This window comes from Melospiza georgiana, chromosome 4, assembly GCF_028018845.1.
Source record: "Melospiza georgiana isolate bMelGeo1 chromosome 4, bMelGeo1.pri, whole genome shotgun sequence".
In the NCBI taxonomy this organism is placed as follows: Eukaryota; Metazoa; Chordata; class Aves; order Passeriformes; family Passerellidae; genus Melospiza; species Melospiza georgiana.
Window position 1 is genome coordinate 1,537,827 of NC_080433.1, and position 19,990 is coordinate 1,557,816.

Below are 19,990 nucleotides of genomic sequence, written 5' to 3' on the forward strand. Positions count from 1 at the left end.
GGAAGGAATTTGGATGGAATTTGGAAGGAATTTGGGAGGAATTTGGATGGAATTTGAAGGAACTGAAGGAGTTCCATCCCCAGAGTGAGAATTTGGAAGGAACTGAAGGAGTTCCATCCCCAGAGGTTTGGGAATTTGGAAGGAATTTGGATGGAATTTGAAGGAACTGAAGGAGTTCCATTCCCAGAGTGGGAATTTGGAAGGAATTGAAGGAGTTCCATCCCCAGAGGTTTGGGAATTCCCCTCCAGGTGGGAGTTACCTTTGGCAGGGTCCCCCAGGGTGCAGATGTTGCTGCTGTTGACTCGGAGCCCGCTCTGACAGACCTGCTGAGCCTGCAGGAACAGGGAAATCTGATTTTCCACCTTTTCTGCAGGAATTATTGCCAGGAAATGGGAAATATTCCCAGGAAATGAGAAATATTCCCAGGAAATCAGATATTCCAAGTAATTCTAAATAATCCCAAATAGTTCTGGTGGCACAAAGTAAAATTTCTTTTTCTCCAATCAGATCCATACCTAAAGTCCCTCAGGAGCCAAATAATCCTAAATAACCCCAAATAATTCCAAAGAATCCCAAATAATTTCAAAGCATCACACATAATTTCAAAGAATACTAAAGAATTCCAAAGAATCCCAAAGAATTCCATTTCATTTCAGTGGCACCAAAGAAAATTCTATTTTCTCCAATCAGATCCATCCCTAAAACTCTCCAGGAGCCAAAGACTCCCAAAGAACCCCAAATAATCCCAAATAATTCCAAATAATTCCAATAAGAATTCCAAATAATTCCAAATATTACCAAAGAATTCCAATGGCACAAAGGAAAATTCCTTTTTCTCCAACCAGATCCATCCCCAAAACCCCACAGGAGCCAAATAAATAATGCCAAATAATTGCAAATAATTTTAAATATTTCCAATAAAAATTCCAAGAATTCCAATAAATCCACAAGAATTCCAAATCTTCCCAAAGAATCCCAGTGCACCAAGGAAAATTCCCTTTTCTCCAATCAGATCCATCCCTAAAACCCCACAGGAGCCAAAAAAATAATGCCAAATACTTGCAAATAATCCCAAATATTTCCAAAGAATTCCAAAGAATCCTAAGGAATCCCAGCTAATCCCACTGGCACCAAGGAAAATTCCCTTTTTTCCCATCCCAAATCCCCCAGGAGCTGCTCCCAGAGCTTTTCCCAGCAGGAATTCCCTGGGTGTGAGGGGACACAAAGCAGGATCAGATCCCAGATTTCCCTGGAATTCCCATGGGATTGGTGGGACACAAAGCAGGATCAGATCCCAGATTTCCCTGGAATTCCCATGGGATTGGTGGGACACAAAGCAGGATCAGATCCCAGATTTGTCTGGAATTCCCTGGGTGTGAGGGGACACAAAGCAGGATCAGATCCCAGATTTCCATGGAATTCCCTGGGTGTGAGGGGACACAAAGCAGGATCAGATCCCAGATTTCCCTGGAATTCCCTGGGTGTGAGGGGACACAAAGCAGGATCAGATCCCAGATTTCCCTGCAGGAATTCCCATGGGATTGGTGGGACACAAAGCAGGATCAGATCCCAGATTTCCCTGGAATTCCCTGGGTGTGAGGGGACACAGAGCAGGATCAGATCCCAGATTTCCCTGGAATTCCCTGGGTGTGAGGGGACACAGAGCAGGATCAGATCCCAGATTTGTCTGGAATTCCCATGGGATTGGTGGGACACAAAGCAGGATCAGATCCCAGATTTCCCTGGAATTCCCTGGGTGTGAGGGGACCCAGAGCAGGATCAGATCCCAGATTTCCATGGGTGTGAGGGGACACAAAGCAGGATCAGATCCCAGATTTCCCTGGAATTCCCTGGGTGTGAGGGGACCCAAAGCAGGATCAGATCCCAGATTTCCATGGAATTCCCATGGCATTGGGGCAGTACCTCCTCCTCCTTGTCAAAGAGCAGGAATGCAAAGGTCTCCTGCAGCTCCTCCTGGCTGTACCCTGCAGCTGCCTTGGCTCGTGCAAAAGCTCGGAGCTGCAACAAAAAATTCCCAACATTTTGGTCTCTGCTCATGCTGATCCCAAAAAAATTCATTTTCCCACTTTTTTTTTTTTTTAAGGGTTAGGAGGAAAATTAATCTGGTCCAGCAGAGCTGGGAAAACACCTGGATGTGGTTTAATTGTTGGGCTTTAAAATCTTAAAATGTTGAGGTGAGAGGAAAATGGAACACAAGAGGGAGGGAAAATCAGCATGGGAATGGGATGGAGGGATTTGGAAATAGGGATGGAAGGATTTGGGAAAGGGGAATGGAGGGATTTGGGAAAGGGGAATGGAAGGATTTGGGAAAGGGGAATGGAGGGATTTGGATAATGGGAATGTGGGGATTTGGAATGTGGGGGTTTGAATAATGGGAATGAAGGGATTTGGAAATGGGAGTGAAAGGATTTGGAATGTGAGGATTTGGATAATGGGAACGTGGGGATTTGGAAGATGGGAATGTGGGGATTTGAAAGATGGGAATGTGGGGATTTGGAATGTGGGAATGTGGGGATTTGGATAATGGGAATGTGGGGATTTGAAAAATGGGAATGTGGGGATTTGGAAATGGGAATGTGGGGATTTGAAAGATGGGAATGTGGGGATTTGGAATGTGGGAATGAAGGGATGAAGGGAACCTGAAAATGGGAAGGAAGGCATTTGAAAAGTGGGGATGAAGGGATTTTAGAAGTGGGACTGGAAGGATTTGGAAAGTGGGAATGTGGGGATTTTGAAAGTGGGAATTTCGGGATTTTGAAAGTGTGAATGTGGAGATGAAAGGATTTTGAAAATGGGAATGAAGGGATTTGAAAAGTGGGAATGAAGGGATTTCATAAATGGGAATGAAGGGATTTGGAATGTGGGAATGTGAGGATTTAGAATGTGGGAATGAAAGGATTTGAAAAGTGGGAATGAAGGGATTTGGAAATGGGAGTGAAAGGATTTGGAATGTGGGATTTTGAAAGATGGGAATGTGGGGATTTGGAAGATGGGAATGTGGGAATTTGGATAATGGGAACGTGGGGATTTGAAAAATGGGAATGTGGGGATTTGAAAAATGGGAATGTGGGGATTTGGAATGTGGGAATGAAAGGATTTGAAAAGTGGGAATGAAGGATTTGGAAATGGGAGTGAAAGGATTTGGAATGTGGGGATTTGGAAGATGGGAATGAAGGGATGAAGGGAACCTGAAAATGGGAAGGAAGGCATTTGAAAAGTGGGGATGAAGGGATTTTAGAAGTGGGACTGGAAGGATTTGGAAAGTGGGAATGTGGGGATTTTGAAAGTGGGAATTTGGGGATTTTGAAAGTGTGAATGTGGAGATGAAAGGGTTTTGAAAATGGGAATGAAGGGATTTGAAAATGGGAATGAAGGGATTTGAAAAGTGGGAATGAAGGGATTTGGAATGTGGGAATGTGAGGATTTAGAATGTGGGAATGAAAGGATTTGAAAAGTGGGAATGAAGGGATTTGGAAATGGGAGTGAAAGGATTTGGAATGTGGGGATTTGGAATGTGGGAATGTGGGGATTTGGAAGATGGGAATGAAGGGATGAAGGGAACCTGAAAATGGGAAGGAAGGCATTTGAAAAGTGGGATGAAGGGATTTTAGAAGTGGGACTGGAAGGATTTGGAAAGTGGGAATGTGGGGATTTTGAAAGTGGGAATTTCGGGATTTTGAAAGTGTGAATGTGGAGATGAAAGGATTTGGAAAATGGGAATGAAGGGATTTGAAAAGTGGGAATGAAGGGATTTGAAAAGTAGGAATGAAGGGATTTCATAAATGGGAATGAAGGGGTTAAAAAATGGGAAATGTGGGAATTTTGAAAGTGGGAATGAAGGGATTTGAAAAGTGGGAATGGGATGAGGGGATTATGAAAAGTGGGAATGTGGGGATGAAGGGATTTTAGAAGTGGAGATGAAGGGATTCAAAAAGTGGGAATGTGGGAATTTTGAAAGTGGGAATGTGGGGATGGAGGGAACTTGAAAATGGGAATGAAGGGATTCAAAGAGTGGGAATGAAGGGAATTTGAAAAGTGGGAATGAATGGATGAAGAGATTTTAGAAGTGGGAATGAAGGGATTGGAAAAGTGGGAATTGTGAACTTTAAAAGTGGGAATGTGGGCATGAAGGGATTTGAAAAATGGGAATGTGGGGATTTGAAAAATGGGAATGAGGGGATTTTGAAAGTGGCAATTAAGGGATTCAAAAGCTGGGAAAGAAGGAATTTTGAAAGTGGGAATGTAGGGATTTTAGAAGTGGGAATGTGGGAATGAAGGGATTTGAAAAGTGGGAATGGGATGAAGGGATTTGAAAAGTGGGAATGAGGGGATTTGAAAAGTGCTAACGAAGGGATTTTGGAAAGTGGGGATGTAGGGATGAAGGGAACTAGAAAATGGGAATGAAGGGATTCAAAGAGTGGGAATGAAGGGATTTTGGAAGTGGGAATTAAGAATTTTAAAATGGGAAATGTGGGGATGAAGGGATTTTGAAAAGTGGGAATGAGGGGATTTGAAAAGTGGAAATTCTGAAAGTGGGAATGAAGGGTTTTCAAAGTGGGAATGTGGGGATTTTAAAAGTGGAATGAAGAATTTTATAAGTGGGAATGTGGGAATGAGGGGATTTTGAAAATGGGAATAAAGGGATTTTGAAAATGGGAATGAAGGGATTTTGAAAATGGGAATGAGGGGATTTGAAAAATGGGAATGAGGGGATGAAGGGATTCTAAAAGTGGGAATATGGGGATTTGAAATGTGGGAATGTGAGGACTTTCAGAGTGGGAATGAAGAGATTTCAGAAGTGGGAATGGAGGGATTTTTAAAAGTCCAGGCAGCTGAAAAAAAAAAAAAAAGAAGTTAAAAGGAAAAGAAAGGTGGAGACAGAGACATCCCAAAAATCTGCCTTGAGGTCACTCCACACGAAGGAACCCAGGGGAGGGAGCTCCTCCAATTCCAAAGGAATTCTGGAATTCCCAAGGCTCCAGGAACTCATGGATTGTTTATTCCTGATGGGGAGGGAAGTGCAAGGAAGGGGGAAAAAACCAAAGTTGGGAATTCCAGGAGGCAACAAAGCAGCATTCCCAGGAAATCCCACTTTCCCTGGGATGGCTTGGCAGCCTTACCTCGCTCAGGAAAAGCTCCTTCTCCACCAGGGTGGCTCTGCTGTACTGGAAACGTTCCTGCTGGGAGCTGGAGTGCAGGGAGCAGCTCTGGAGCACAGCCACAGCCTGCTGCAGCAGGGAGCAGCCCTGCTCCTCGGGGAGCCCTGGAAAAATGGGAATATTCTGGTTGGGAACTGCAGGGAGCAGCCCTGCTCCTCTGGAATTCTGGAAAAATGGGAATATTCCAGTTGGGAGCAGCCCTGAGCCTCTGGAATCCTGGAAAAAATGGGAATATTGCTGATGGGAACAGCCCTGAGCCTTGGGGATCCTGGAAAAATGGGAATATTCTGGTTGGGAACAGCCCTGAGCCTCTGGAATCCTGGAAAAATGGGAATATTCTGGTTGGGAGCAGCCCTGAGCCTCTGGATCCTGGAAAAATGGGAATATTCCAGTTGGGAGCAGGCCTGAGCCTCGGGGAACCCTGGAAAAATGGGAATATTCCAGTTGGGAATAGCTCAGCTTCTCTGGAATTCTGGAAAATGGGAATATTCCTGATGGGAACTGCAGGGAGCAGCCCTGAGCCTCGGGGAGCCCTGGAAAAATGGGAATATTCCAGTTGGGAACAGCCCTGCTCCTCGGGGAACCCTGGAAAAATGGGAATATTCCAGTTGGGAATGGCTGGGAGCAGCCCTGCTCCTCTGGGAGTCCTGGAAAAATGGGAATATTCCAGTTGGGAACTGCCCTGATCCTCTGGGATCCTGGAAAAATGGGAATATTCCTGATGGGAACAGCCCTGCTCCTCTGGAATCCTGGAAAAATGGGAATATTCCAGTTGGGAACAGCTCTGAGTCTCTGGAATCCTGGAAAAATGGGAATATTCCAGTTGGGAGCAGCCCTGCTCCTCGGGGAACCCTGGAAAAATGGGAATATTCCAGTTGGGAGCAGCCCTGATCCTCTGGAATCCTGGAAAATGGGAATATTCCAGTTGGGAACAGCCCTGATCCTTTGGGAATCCTGGAAAAATGGGAATATTGCTGATGGGAGCAGCCCTGATCCTCTGGAATTCTGGAAAAATGGGAATATTCCTGATGGGAACAGCCCTGATCCTTTGGGAATCCTGGAAAAATGGGAATATTCCAGTTGGGAGCAGCCCTGATCCTCGGGGAGCCCTGGAAAAATGGGAATATTCCAGTTGGGAACAGCCCTGATCCTCGGGGAACCCTGGAAAAATGGGAATATTCTGGTTGGGAGCAGCCCTGATCCTTTGGGAATCCTGGAAAAATGGGAATATTCTGGTTGGGAGCAGCCCTGATCCTTTGGGAATCCTGGAAAAATGGGAATATTCTGGTTGGGAGCAGCCCTGATCCTTTGGGAATCCTGGAAAAATGGGAATATTCCAGTTGGGAGCAGCCCTGAGCCTCTGGGAATTCTGGAAAAATGGGAATATTCCTGATGGGAACAGCCCTGATCCTTGGGGAGCCCTGGAAAAATGGGAATATTCCAGTAGGGAGCAGCCCTGAGCCTCTGGAATCCTGGAAAAAATGGGAATATTGCTGATGGGAACAGCCCTGCTCCTCGGGGAACCCTGGAAAAATGGGAATATTCCAGTTGGGAACAGCCCTGAGCCTCTGGGAACCCTGGAAAAATGGGAATATTCCTGATGGGAACAGCCCTGATCCTCTGGATCCCTGGAAAAATGGGAATATTCCAGTTGGGAGCAGCCCTGAGCCACTGGAATCCTGGAAAAATGGGAATATTGCTGATGGGAACAGCCCTGAGCCTCTGGGATCCTGGAAAAATGGGAATATTCCAGTTGGGAACAGCCCTGCTCCTTTGGGAACCCTGGAAAAATGGGAATATTCCAGTTGGGAACAGCCCTGAGCCTCTGGAATTCTGGAAAAATGGGAATATTCTAGTTGGGAATTGCCAGATCCCTGAGGGAATTTGGGATGGAAAAAGGGAATATTCCTGGTGGGAATTTGGGATGGAAAAAGGGAATATTCCAGTTGGGAATTCCCAGATCCAATAGGGAATTTGGGATGGGAAAAGGGAATATTCCAGTTGGGAATTCCCAGATCAATGAGGGAATTTGGGCTGGAAAAAGGGAATATTCCAGTTGGGAATTGCCAATCCCTGAAGGAATTTGGGCTGGAAAAAGGGAATATTCCAGTTGGGAATTGCCAATCCCTGAAGGAATTTGGGATGGGAAAAGGGAATATTCCAGCTGGGAATTTGGGATGGGAAAAGGGAATATTCCAGTTGGGAATTTGGGATGGGTAAAGGGAATATTCCAGTTGGGAATTTGGGATGGGAAAAGGGAATATTCCAGCTGGGAATTTGGGATAGACAAAGGGAATATTCCAGCTGGGAATTCCCAGATCCCTGCAGGGTTCAGGAATTTGGTGTCCAAGGCTGTGCCTGTGCCTGCTCCTGCTCAAATCCCAAATTTTGGGAGCTCAAACAGATTTTGGACAGAGGGACCTGAGCTCCTGGGTCATCCCAAACAATTCTGCTGCAATTGCCAGAAGGAAAAGAATTTATAAATTCAGATGTTAATATTCAATTATAACTTTATGAAAGTATAAAATATAAATTAATTTATTATTATGAATAAATATTTATATATTATATTATATTATATATAATTGTTGTTATATTACTATGTTATGATACATTGCTATATATGCATTCATAATAATAATAATAAATAAAATATATATTGTGTTATGTTTGATGTATAATATAGCTGATTTATTAAAATATCATTCATCATTAACTAGAGGTGAATTTTAATTAATTACAAATTCATTTAACATAAACTAATTTACAAATTTATAATTTCATTATATTATGATGCATTGTTATATATTAATAATAAAAAATAAAATATATGTTGTTATATGTTCAATATATAATATTGCTGATTTATTAATATATCATTCATAAACTAATTTATAAATTTATAATTTCATTATATTATGATGCATTGTTATATATTAATAATAAAAAATAAAATATATATGTTCAATATATAATATTGCTGATTTATTAATATATCATTCATAAACTAATTTATGAATTTATAATTTCATTATATTATGATACATTGTTATATATTAATAATAAAAAATAAAATATGTGTTGTTACATGTTCAATATATAATACTGCTGATTTATTAATATATCATTCATAAACTAATTTATAAATTTATAATTTCATTATATTATGATACATTGTTATATATTAATAATAAAGAACAAAATATATGTTGTTATATGTTCAATACATAATATTGCTGATTTATTAATATATCATTCATAAACTAATTTATAAATTTATAATTTCATTATGATACATTGTTATATATTAATAATAAAGAATAAAATATATGTTGTTATATGTTCAATACATAATATTGCTGATTTATTAATATATCATTCATAATTATCTAGAGGTAAAATTTAATTAATTATTAATTAATTTAACATAAACTAATTTATAAACTTATAATTTCATTATATTATGATACATTGTTATATATTAAAAATCCAGAAAGGAGGAAAATTAATTTAAAAATGAATTAATTAATTAAATAATTAATGAGAGGAAACTGAGCCCAATGGCTGCAGCGCTGAATTCCCTCCTGGATTTTGGGGAGATGGGTCCCAATCCTATGGAAAAAATTCCCAAAAAATCCCAAATGCTGGCACAGGCCGGGGCAGGAGCAGGAGGTGAAAGTGAAAGTGGCCACGGCAGGAGGGAAAGTGAAAGTGAAAAAAGGGAAAAAAGGGAACGGCAGCGGAGGCACGGACAGGTGGGAATGGGAATGGGAATGGGAATGGGAAACTGGGAATGGGAAATGGGAAATGTGGGAATGGGAATGGGAATGGAAATGGGAATGGGAAATGTGGGAATGGGAATGGGAATGGGAATGGGAATGGGAATGGGAATGGGAAATGTGGGAATGGGAATGGGAATGGGAATGGGAATGGGAATGGGAATGGGAAACTGGGAATGGGAAATGGGAAATGTGGGAATGGGAATGGGAATGGAAATGGGAATGGGAAATGGGAATGGGAAATGTGGGAATGGGAATGGGAATGGGAATGGGAATGGGAATGGGAATGGGAATGGGAAACTGGGAATGGGAAATGGGAAATGTGGGAATGGGAATGGGAATGGAAATGGGAATGGGAAATGTGGGAATGGGAAATGTGGGAATGGGAATGGGAATGGGAATGGGAATGGGAAACTGGGAATGGGAAATGGGAAATGTGGGAATGGGAATGGGAATGGAAATGGAAATGGGAAATGTGGGAATGGGAAATGTGGGAATGGGAATGGGAAATGGGAAATGGGAATGGGAATGGGAAACTGGGAATGGGAAACTGGGAATGGGAATGGGAAATGTGGGAATGGGAATGGGAATGGAAATGGGAATGGGAATGAGAAATGTGGGAATGGGAATGGGAAACTGGGAATGGGAAATGTGGGAATGGGAAACTGGGAATGGGAATGGGAAACTGGGAATGGGAAACTGGGAATGGGAACTGGGAATGGGAAATGTGGGAATGGGAATGGGAAATGTGGGAATGGGAAACTGGGAATGGAAATGGGAATGGGAAACTGGGAATGGGAAACTGGGAATGGGAACTGGGAATGGGAAATGTGGGAATGGGAAATGTGGGAATGGGAATGGGAAATGTGGGAATGGGAAACTGGGAATGGAAATGGGAATGGGAAACTGGGAATGGAAATGGGAATGGGAATGGGAATGGGAAACTGGGAATGGGAAATGTGGGAATGGGAATGGGAAACTGGGAATAGGAAACTCGGAATGGGAAACTCGGAATGGGAAATGTGGGAATGGGAATGGGAAACTGGGAATGGAAATGTGGGAATGGGAAATGGGAATGGGAATGGGAAATGTGGGAATGGGAATGGGAAATGTGGGAATGGGAATGGGAATGGGAAATGGGAATGGGAAACTGGGAATGGGAATGGGAAATGAGAGAATGGGAATGGGAAACTGGGAATGGGAAACTGGGAATGGGAAATGTGGGAATGGGAAATGTGGGAATGGGAAATGTGGGAATGGGAAATGGGAATGGGAAACTGGGAATGGGAATGGGAAATGAGAGAATGGGAATGGGAAATGTGGGAATGGGAAATGTTGGAATGGGAAATGTGGGAATGGGAAACTGGGAATGGGAACGGGAAATGTGGGAATGGGAAATGTGGGAAATGTGGGAATGGGAAATGTGGGAATGGGAAACGGAATGGGAATGGGAAATGGGAAATGTGGGAATGGGAATGGGAAACTGGGAATGGGAAATGGGAATGGGAAATGGGAATGGGAAACTGGGAATGGGAATTGGGAATGGGAATTGGGAATGGGAAATGGGAATGGGAAACTGGGAATGGGAAACTGGGAATGGGAAATGTGGGAATGGGAAACTGGGAATGGGAATGGGAAATGTGGGAATGGGAATGGGAAATGTGGGAATGGGAACGGGAATGGGAAACTGGGAATGGGAATGGGAACGGGAATGGGAAATGGGAATGGGAAACTGGGAATGGGAAATGGGAAATGAGAGAATGGGAATGGGAAACTGGGAATGGGAAACTGGGAATGGGAAATGTGGGAATGGGAAATGTGGGAATGGGAAATGTGGGAATGGGAAATGGGAATGGGAAACTGGGAATGGGAATGGGAAATGAGAGAATGGGAATGGGAAATGTGGGAATGGGAAATGTTGGAATGGGAAATGTGGGAATGGGAAACTGGGAATGGGAACGGGAAATGTGGGAATGGGAAATGTGGGAAATGTGGGAATGGGAAACGGAATGGGAATGGGAAATGGGAAATGTGGGAATGGGAATGGGAAACTGGGAATGGGAAATGGGAATGGGGAATGGGAATGGAAAACTGGGAATGGGAAATGGGAATGGGAAATGGGAATGGGAAACTGGGAATGGGAATTGGGAATGGGAATTGGGAATGGGAAATGGGAATGGGAAACTGGGAATGGGAAACTGGGAATGGGAAATGTGGGAATGGGAAACTGGGAATGGGAATGGGAAATGTGGGAATGGGAATGGGAAATGTGGGAATGGGAACGGGAATGGGAAACTGGGAATGGGAATGGGAACGGGAATGGGAATGGGAATGGGAAACTGGGAATGGGAAATGGGAAACTGGGAATGGGAAATGTGGGAATGGGAAACTGAGAATGGGAAATGGGAATGGGAATGTGGGAATGGGAAATGTGGGAAATGTGGGAATGGGAAATGTGGGAATGGGAATGGGAAACTGGGAATGGGAATGGGAACTTGGGAATGGGAATTTGGGAATGGGAATTTGGGAATGGGAAACTTGGGAATGGGAAACTTGGGAATGGGAAACTTGGGAATGGGAAACTTGGGAATGACAGATTTGGGAATGGTGCTGGATCCATGGGGGGAACTTGGGAATGGGAACCTGGGAATGGGAATTTGGGAATGGGAAAGTTGGGAAACTTGTGAATGGGAAATTTGGGAATGGGAAACATGGAAATGGGAAATTTGGGAATGGGAAATGTGGGAATGGAAATTTGGGAATGGGAAACTTGGGAATGAGAAATCTAGGAATGGTGCTGGAACCACTGGGGAAACTTGGGAATGGGAATTTGGGAATGAGAAATTTGGGAATGGGAAACTTGGGAATGAGAAATCTAGGAATGGTGCTGGATCCATGGAGTGGAACTTGGGAATGGCACTGGATCCATAGGGGGAACTTGAGAATGAGAAACTTGGGTATGGTGCTGGATCCATGGAGAGAAACTTGGGAATGGGAAACCTGGGAATGGGAAACTCAGGAAAGGGAAATTTGGGAATGGGAAACTTGGGAATGGGGACTTGGGAATGGGAAACCTGGGAATGGGAAAGTTGGGAATGGGAAACCTGGGAAAGGGGAACCTGGGAATGGGAAACTTGGGAAAGGGGAACCTGGGAATGGGAAAGTTGGGAATGAGAAATTTGGGAATGGGAAAGTTGGGAATGAGAAATTTGGGAATGGTGCTGGATCCATGGTGAAAAACTCCAGCAAGGAGAAACTTGGCAATGGCAGCAGATCCATGGGGAAAAGTCGGGAGAAAGAAAATAAGGAGAAACTTGGGAAGAAGGAGAAGCTTGGGAATTTTCCCTAAAATCCAAGCCAAACCTCCCCTGGCTCAGCTGGAGGGATCAACAACGGGATCAACAATGGGATCAGGGAATGCTGAGCTGCTCCAGAGCTGGAATTCCCAGCTGGGATCAGCCCTGGGCACCCCTGACTCCCAAACCCCAGGATTTGCCTTTGGCTCAGCCATTTCCCGGGATCCCTGGAGGCCTCAGCACCCAGCAAGCTCCCATTCCAGCAGGAGAGCTCCCGGCTTTGCAAGCGCAGCATTTCCCCTTTTTTCACATTTTTCAACCTTAAAATTTGAGCAGCATTCCCTGCAGGCACCTGGATGCTGTCAAATCCTCAACATTTCCTCCAAACCTTTAAAATGCAGCAATTTTCCTGCCCTGATCCCAAGGCTGGAATGAGCAGGAACATTGGGGATCAGCAGCAGGATCAGCTCCGGCCCCACCACGCCCCACTGTGGATTCCCACCAAAATTTGGGATGAATCCAGGAACTTCTTATCCTGCCACAATTATCCCAAAAAACCAGTTTGTGTATTCCAGAGGTCCCTTGGGATCATCTCCCCAAAAATTCTTTTGCAGTTTAATTCCTCCCATCCCAATTTCCTTCTTTCTCTGGGAGATCTCCCAGAAAATCCAGAGTCTCTCCCTGGCTGATCCAGGGATTTTCCTTCTCCAGCTGAGATCCAGGGATTTTCCTTCTCCCTCTGCTCCCAGAGCTGTTTGCTGAAGGGATTGGGAACCACAGAAATTCAGTTTTTTACCAAATCTGGAATATTTTTTTTTGATGGGGAGACCCCACTGATTCTGAGGGAACCTTGGGGTTTGAGTTGTTTTGATTGGGAATTTTCAGGCTGTGATTCCCCCAGCCACGGGATCCGCAGGGAATGTGGTTGGAGCATTTGTTTTGATTTTTTTTTCCCCTTTTCCCAAAGGGAATTTCTCCGGATTGGAATCCCTAAAATTGGATTTTAGGGGAAATCTCCCCCCTAAAAACCACGGGAAGAGGCTGCCCAGGGCACTGGAGGGGTGGGAAAGCTGGAAGTGACACTTGGGGACACCAGTGGTGGCCTTGGCAGCCTTGGGAATGGCTGGATTGGATCTCTGAGGGTTTTTCCAGCTCCACAATTGTGCTGGACTGGATTTCCAATATTTTTTTTCCAATATTTTTCTCCAATATTTTTTCCAATATTTTTTTCCAATTTTTTTTTTCCCCAATCACCCAGGGCTGATTCCAGCTGGGAATTCCAACTCTGGAGCTCTGCAATTGTGCTGGACTGGATTTCCAATATTTTTTTCCAATATTTTTTCCAATATTTTTTCCAATTTTTTTTTCCAATATTTTTTTCCAATTTTTTTTTCCAATTTTTTTCCAATTTTTTTTTCCAATATTTTTTTCCAATATTTTTTTTCCAATATTTTTTCCCAATTTTTTTTTCCAATTTTTTTTTTCCCCAATCACCCAGGGCTGATTCCAGCTGGGAATTCCAACTCTGGAGCTCTGCAATTGTGCTGGACTGGATTTCCAATATTTTTTTCCAATATTTTTTTCCAATTTTTTATCCAATATTTTTTTCCAATATTTTTTCCAATAAAATTTTCCAATAATTTTTTCCAATAATTTTTTCCAATTTTTTTTCCAATATTTTTTTTCCCCAATCACCCAGGGCTGATTCCAGCTGGGAATTCCAACTCTGGAGTTCTGCAATTGTGCTGGACTGGATTTCCAATTTTTTTTTTCAAATATTTTTTTCCAATATTTTTTTCCAATTTTTTTTCCAATATTTTTTCCAATAAATTTTTCCAATAATTTTTTCCAATAATTTTTTACAATATTTTTTTCCAATTTTTTTTTTCCCCAATCACCCAGGGCTGATTCCAGCTGGGAATTCCATGCTCTGGAGCAGCTCAGCATCCCCTGATCCCATTGTTGATCCCATTTCTGATCCCTCCAGCTGTGCCAGGCAGGTTTGGGTTGGGTTTTAGGGAACATTTCTTTCTCCGTGGCAAAGGAATGAGGATGTGGAGGCTGCAGATGTTTTTCAGGATTTATTTGGATGGGGGTTTTGGAGCTGCAGGGAATTCCTGGCACTCTGCAGCCCTCAGAGAGCTGCGCTCAAACTCAGATTTCACCTCCCAGCAAAACCCAAATCCCATTGGGTGGGCAGGGAATTTTAGGGAATTTCAGGGAATTTCAGCAGTTTCCTCATGGGAAGGGAAAATGGTGTTCCAGCATCCAAAACAAAACAAAAAAAAATCCTCTTGGTGGCATCAGCAAATCCGGGAGTTTCCCAATTCCCACCCGGAATTTTGTTCCTTCTCTTCTTTTGTTTGGCTCCAACAAAAGAATTCCAAAGGAAATGTTTCACCCGGGAGGGAAAAAAAAGCTGGAAAAATTCAGCCTGGAATTCCAAAGGAAATGTTTCACCCAGGAGGGAAAAAAAAGCTGGAAAATTCCAGCCTGGTGGAGAAATGATGGAACTTTTCCTGCTGCATTAAAATGTTCCCATGTTAATGGAAAAATTAAAGGGGAATAAAAAATAAAAACTCCCCAGGAGGGTCAGGCTGGATGAGGAGTTGGGATTTTCCCCATTCCTGACTGGACAGAGCCACGTCCACCCCACTGGGATGGAGAAACTCCTCAGGGCAGGAATCCTCCAGCTAAAATCCATTCCTTGCATTTCCCAACTTCCCTCCTGCTCCTTTCAGCTGCTCAGGAAATTCACAATGTGCTTCTGGCACGTTTCACACCTTCAGTGATGAAAATCAGGAGGTTTTATCCCAAAACTCCAATTGTGTCACCTCAGCCAGGGCTGTGGCTTCACTCAGGTGACACCTGACCCTTCCCAAGGCACCAGCACTGGCGTTTTGGCACTTGGACAACAAAAAACAACATTTTGTCTGCAAAATCAGCCAGTTCTGGGATTTTTCAGCCAGTTCTGGGATTCTCCAGGCAGCAGTGTCAGGAACAATCTCCCTGAGGCAGAGAAATTCCCTTTGGGAAAAGGGAAAAAAAATCAAAACAAATCCTCCAACCACATTCCCTGTGGATCCCCTGGCTGGGGGAATCACACCCTGAAAATTCCCAATCAAAACAACTCAAACCCCAAGGTTCCCTCAGAATTAGTGGGGTTTCACCCTCAAAAAAATATTCCAGATTTGGTAAAAAATTGAATTTATGCCCCCCAAAAAAATCAACATTTGAATTTCTGGTCTCAAAGGGATCCTAAGCAAAACAAGGAATTGGGGACTTAGGGAAAGAAAATCCCAAGGTTGGATTTTAAGGAATACTTAAAATGGGAATGGGGAGTATTCAAGCTGGCTCTGCTGTTGCCAAAAACTGCAGGTTTAGGAGCACTAAAAAGAAATAAATTTTATGCAAATTTTGCAAAAAACCAATTTCAGAGCCACCCAACAGGCTGTGGTGCAAGGCAATTAATTGTAATTAATCACAATCCTTACCAGAGGAGATAAGAGTTTCTGAAATGCTCTGATAATGATTTTTTTTGGCTGGAAAACAACAATTTCTGTGAAATCACACTCTTGGTTACAACAGAACTTATACAAAAAATTCCTTCTAGAGCAGAGCAGCGATTTCCAGACTCGACCACAGCAAAACCCCGTGTTTTATAACAAATAAAATGGTTTAGAAAAACCAAAATGAGCTTGGAGCTGCACTAAGAAATATCCATTTTGGGGTGGATCCATTAATTTTATGTTCTGATTTGAGCAGCCCAAAAAAGGCAGAGCACCTCCTGCACCATTCTGGATCATTCTGGATCATGCCAGAACACAGTTTTTTATTAAAAAGCCTTGGTTTCCATGGAGCAAAGAGCATGATTTACAATTCTTTTTGTGCTCATCCCATCCATCCCAGATTATCCTCCCTTCAGGAGTGCAGACCTGGGGCTGGGCGAGCTCTGCTGCAATCCAAACCTCCGCGGGATAATTTGAGGACAATCTGGGATTAGAATTGTGCAAGACCGGAGCACAAACGTATTTTTCTCCCCTTATAAGGCCAAATTTCAGCCCTGCAGCTGCTCCAAAGGGAGACTGAGAGACCTCCATCCCCTCCAGGAGAGGATCATCACCCATCCACGCTGTTTTCATTCCCAAATCCCACTCCCATCGCCCAGCACGTGTGTCCAAAAAAGCGCCGTGACTTTCCCAGCCGCTCAGGCCTCGGGATCAACCCCTTGGAAAAGCCAACGTGTCGCTGGTGAGCCGGAGAATTTCAAAACCATCTGGGTTCCTACGTGTCCCAGCCCTGCAGGAGCTCGGGGTCGGGGCCTCACCGGCAGCAGCGGGCACGGAGAGGGGCAAGGGCGGCGTGGCCGCTGCTCTGCTCCCCGGGGAATGCGGGATGGAGCCGGGAACGCTCCGTTACCCAGGATGGAGCCGGTAAATGGTCTTTCCCCCAGGGAAAAGTGCGATGGAGAGGTAACCCTTTGCTGCCCAGAGAAGGGCGGGATGGAGGCAGTAATCCCCACTCCTACACGCACATTTCTGCCAGGGCAGGGCGGGATGGAGCCGGGAATCCTCCTCTCCTTAAGGAAGGGCGGGATGGAGCCGGGAACCCTTCTTTTCCTTAAGGAAGGGCGGGATGGAGCTGGGAACCCTTCCCTCTATAAGGAAGGGCACGATGGAGCCGGTCGCTTTCCCCTCTCCAAAGGAAGAGCGGCATGGAGCCAGTAATTCCCCCCCGCCTAGGGAAGAGCGGCATGAAGGCGCTCGCTTTCCCTTCTCCCAGCGAAGAGCGGGAAGAAGCCGCTCGCCTTTCCCTCCCTCAAGGGAGAGCGGCATGGAGCCGGTAACCACCGCCCAAGTCGCAGCGAAGGGCGCGATGGAGCCCGCCCGCCCTCACCCCCCGGCCCCGCTTACCCGTGCCCGGCTCGCCGCTCTCCCCGCGCCGCCTCTCGCCCATGGCCGGGGCTCGCTCGGGGCCGTCCCTCAGGCCGCCCTCATGGCCGCCCCGCCCGGCCCCGGCGCGGCGCCGCTACCGGGCCGGCGGCATGAGGCGGCGCGGGGCGGCCGCCGCCATCCGCCGGCCCCAGGAAGTGGAAGGACGGAGCAGGAGGGGGAGGAGAGAGAGAGAGAGAGAGGGAGGGAAGGAAGGAGGGGACGTGGGGCGGGAGCGGCGCGGAAAAAAACAGAAAGTGAAAACTGAACCGGAAAGACAGCGAGGGGCCGCCCGCGGGTTTTCCTCTTCCCGCGGTCACCGGCCGCTGGCTGCCCGGAGCCGGCCTGTCTTCTTCCGTCCCTCATGGCTGCTCCCTCGTTGTCAGCTCCCGGCTCGGCCATCAGTGTTTGCCGGTGGTGGGGATCTTGCCTCAGTCTTGCCCTGTCCTCCTCCTCGATCGCCTCAGCCCCTCCATGCCTGACTTCAGCTCTCTCCGCTGCCCCTTCCTCATCCCCTCACAGCATGGGGAGAGAGCCCTTTCTCCTCCTCAGTCTTTCCCCAGCAGTGTTTTCTCTTTTTTGGGTCTTCCCTCAGTTTCCCCCAATTCCCCTCCTGACCAATCCAATGTTTGTTCGGCTCTTCCCACTGCCCCTTCCCTCATTTTTCTGCTTTGAGCTCTCATCTCAGTGCCTTCCCCAGAGCCATGTTTTGGACCTTCCCTCAGTCCCCAAACTCTTTCCGTTGTCCCCTCACAACATTCCTTGAGTCCCTTTCCTCACTTCAGACCTTCTTGCTCAGTATTTTCCCTCAGCTCGTTATATTGGGCCTTTCTTCAATCCCAAAATTTCTTTCCTTAGTCCCTCACACTTCCCAGAGCCCCCTCCATCCCCTCAGTCCTTCTCCCTCAGTATTTTATCTCAATCCCTTTCCTGATCCCCTCTGCCCCTCCATACCTGACCTCAGCTCTTCCCTCAACTACTCAAGGACAAACTCTCTCCCTGCTGGGCTGATCTGGGCAGATTCCAGGTGGTGCAGAAAAATTGAATTATTTATCTTCTTTTTCTGCTCAGACATCTATTTCCGTCTGTGTGTGTGTGGCCTGGAGCCACCCCGTGAGGGACTTTGGGGGTATCCCAATCCATGGAGGACAAGGGGACATTGGGAACAGGGATGGGGCTGAGGGACACAATAATGGGCTGAGGAGATGAGGGAAGGAATGGATAATGAAATATGGGAGAAAGGCCCTGAGGGGATCAGGGAAGGGATTTTTGGGGGGATTGAGGTAAGGCTCTGAGGGGGAAGGACTGAGGTGAGAGAAGATCCAAAATGAGAGACTGAGTTAAAACCCTGGGCCAGAACAGGTAAAAAATGATGGGGAAAGGCCCTGAGGGAAAAGCCAAAATGAGGGCCTGAGGGAAGGCTCTGAGGGGGAAGGACTGAGGTGAAAGAAGATCCAAAATGAGAAACTGAAGAAAAACCCTGAGCCAGAAGAGATAAAAAATGATGGGGAAAGGCCCTGAGGGAAGAGCCAAAATGAGGGCCTGAGGGGCAAGGACTGAGGTGAAGGAAGGAGCTTAAGGAATGATGTGAGGGAATGAGGAAAGATCCAGAACAAAGCTCTGGGGAAGGCACTGAAGTGAGGGATGGGCTCAGAGCAGGAGAGGACAGAGAATGAGGGTGAGTGGCACAGAAATGGGGTGAAGAGGTGAGGAAAGAGGATGGAATGAATAGAAGAAAGATGGGGAGAGGCCCTGAGGGAAGAGCCAAAATGAGGGGCTGAGGAAAAACACTGGGCGAGAACAGATGAAAAATGATGGGAAAGGTGCTGAGGGAAGAGCCAAAATGAGGGGATCGGGGAAGGGGTTTTGGGGAGATTGAGGGAAGGCTCTGAGGGGGAAGGACTGAGGGGGAAGGAAGAGATTTAAGGAATGATGTGAAGGGTGAGGAAAAGAAGGAATGGGAAGGGGCCCAAGGGTAAATCCAAAATGAGAAACTGAGGAAAACCACTGGGCCAGGATGCATAAAATATTATGGGGGAAGGTCCTGAGGGAAGGGACTGAGGGGATCGGGGAAGGATTTTGAGGGCATTGAGGGAAGGCTCTGAGGGGGAAGGACTGAGGGGGAAGGAAGGGATTTAAGGAATGATGTGAGGGGAAAGAAGGAACAAGAAACAAGGAATGAGAAACAAGGAATGAAAGGAAGGGGACTGAGGGAAGATCCAAAATGAGAAACTGAGGAAAATCACTGGGCCAAAACAGATAAAAATGATGGGGGAGAGGCCCTGAGGGAAGAGCCAAAACGAGGGGCTGAGGAAAAACCCTGGGCCAGAAAAGATGAAAAATCATGAGAGAAGGGGCTGAGGGAAGAGCCAAACTGAGGGGCTGAGGAAAACAACTGGGCCAGAAAAGATGAAAAATCATGAGGGAAGGGGCTGAGGGAAGAGCCAAACTGAGGCGCTGAGGAAAACAACTGGGCCAGAGCAGATAAAAAGTGGTGGTAAAAGGCTCTGAGGGGATCAGGAAAGGGGCTCATTAAAGTCCCTCCTGATGGTTCTGGGTTGCCTCACCCCAGTATTGAACCCTACATGGAACAGAAGAAGCCGAGGATGACTTTTAGGCTTCACCAGGCTGGGCAGAAACACCAAAAGCACATCCAACAACAAATGTTGCAATGAGCTTTGGAGAGGGAACAGGGAGATCTGCACTTGCCCAACCTCTTACACAAGAGGATTTAGGAACAGCCCGTGCTGAACGCCGGGGCAAAGGTTGTGTTTGGCTGAGCAAGGAGCCTTGGAAGGGATTC

The 19,990-nt window shown here is 45.7% G+C and overlaps 1 protein-coding gene across 1 annotated transcript in view; it reads right to left on the reverse strand.

The window, feature by feature from the left end:
* Nucleotides 1-17,236, reverse strand: part of TASOR2 (transcription activation suppressor family member 2) — a 48,342-nt gene extending 31,106 nt beyond the window's left edge. Inside the window, exons 1-4 of the mRNA XM_058022238.1 lie at nucleotides 17,170-17,236; nucleotides 5,143-5,285; nucleotides 1,925-2,020; nucleotides 261-333 (exon numbers count right to left, since the gene is read on the reverse strand). Of these exons, the coding sequence (XP_057878221.1) occupies nucleotides 261-333; nucleotides 1,925-2,020; nucleotides 5,143-5,285; nucleotides 17,170-17,212 (355 nt within the window). The 5' untranslated portion in view covers nucleotides 17,213-17,236. The remainder of the gene's footprint in view (nucleotides 1-260; nucleotides 334-1,924; nucleotides 2,021-5,142; nucleotides 5,286-17,169) is intronic.
* Nucleotides 17,237-19,990: the final 2,754 nt, after the last annotated feature.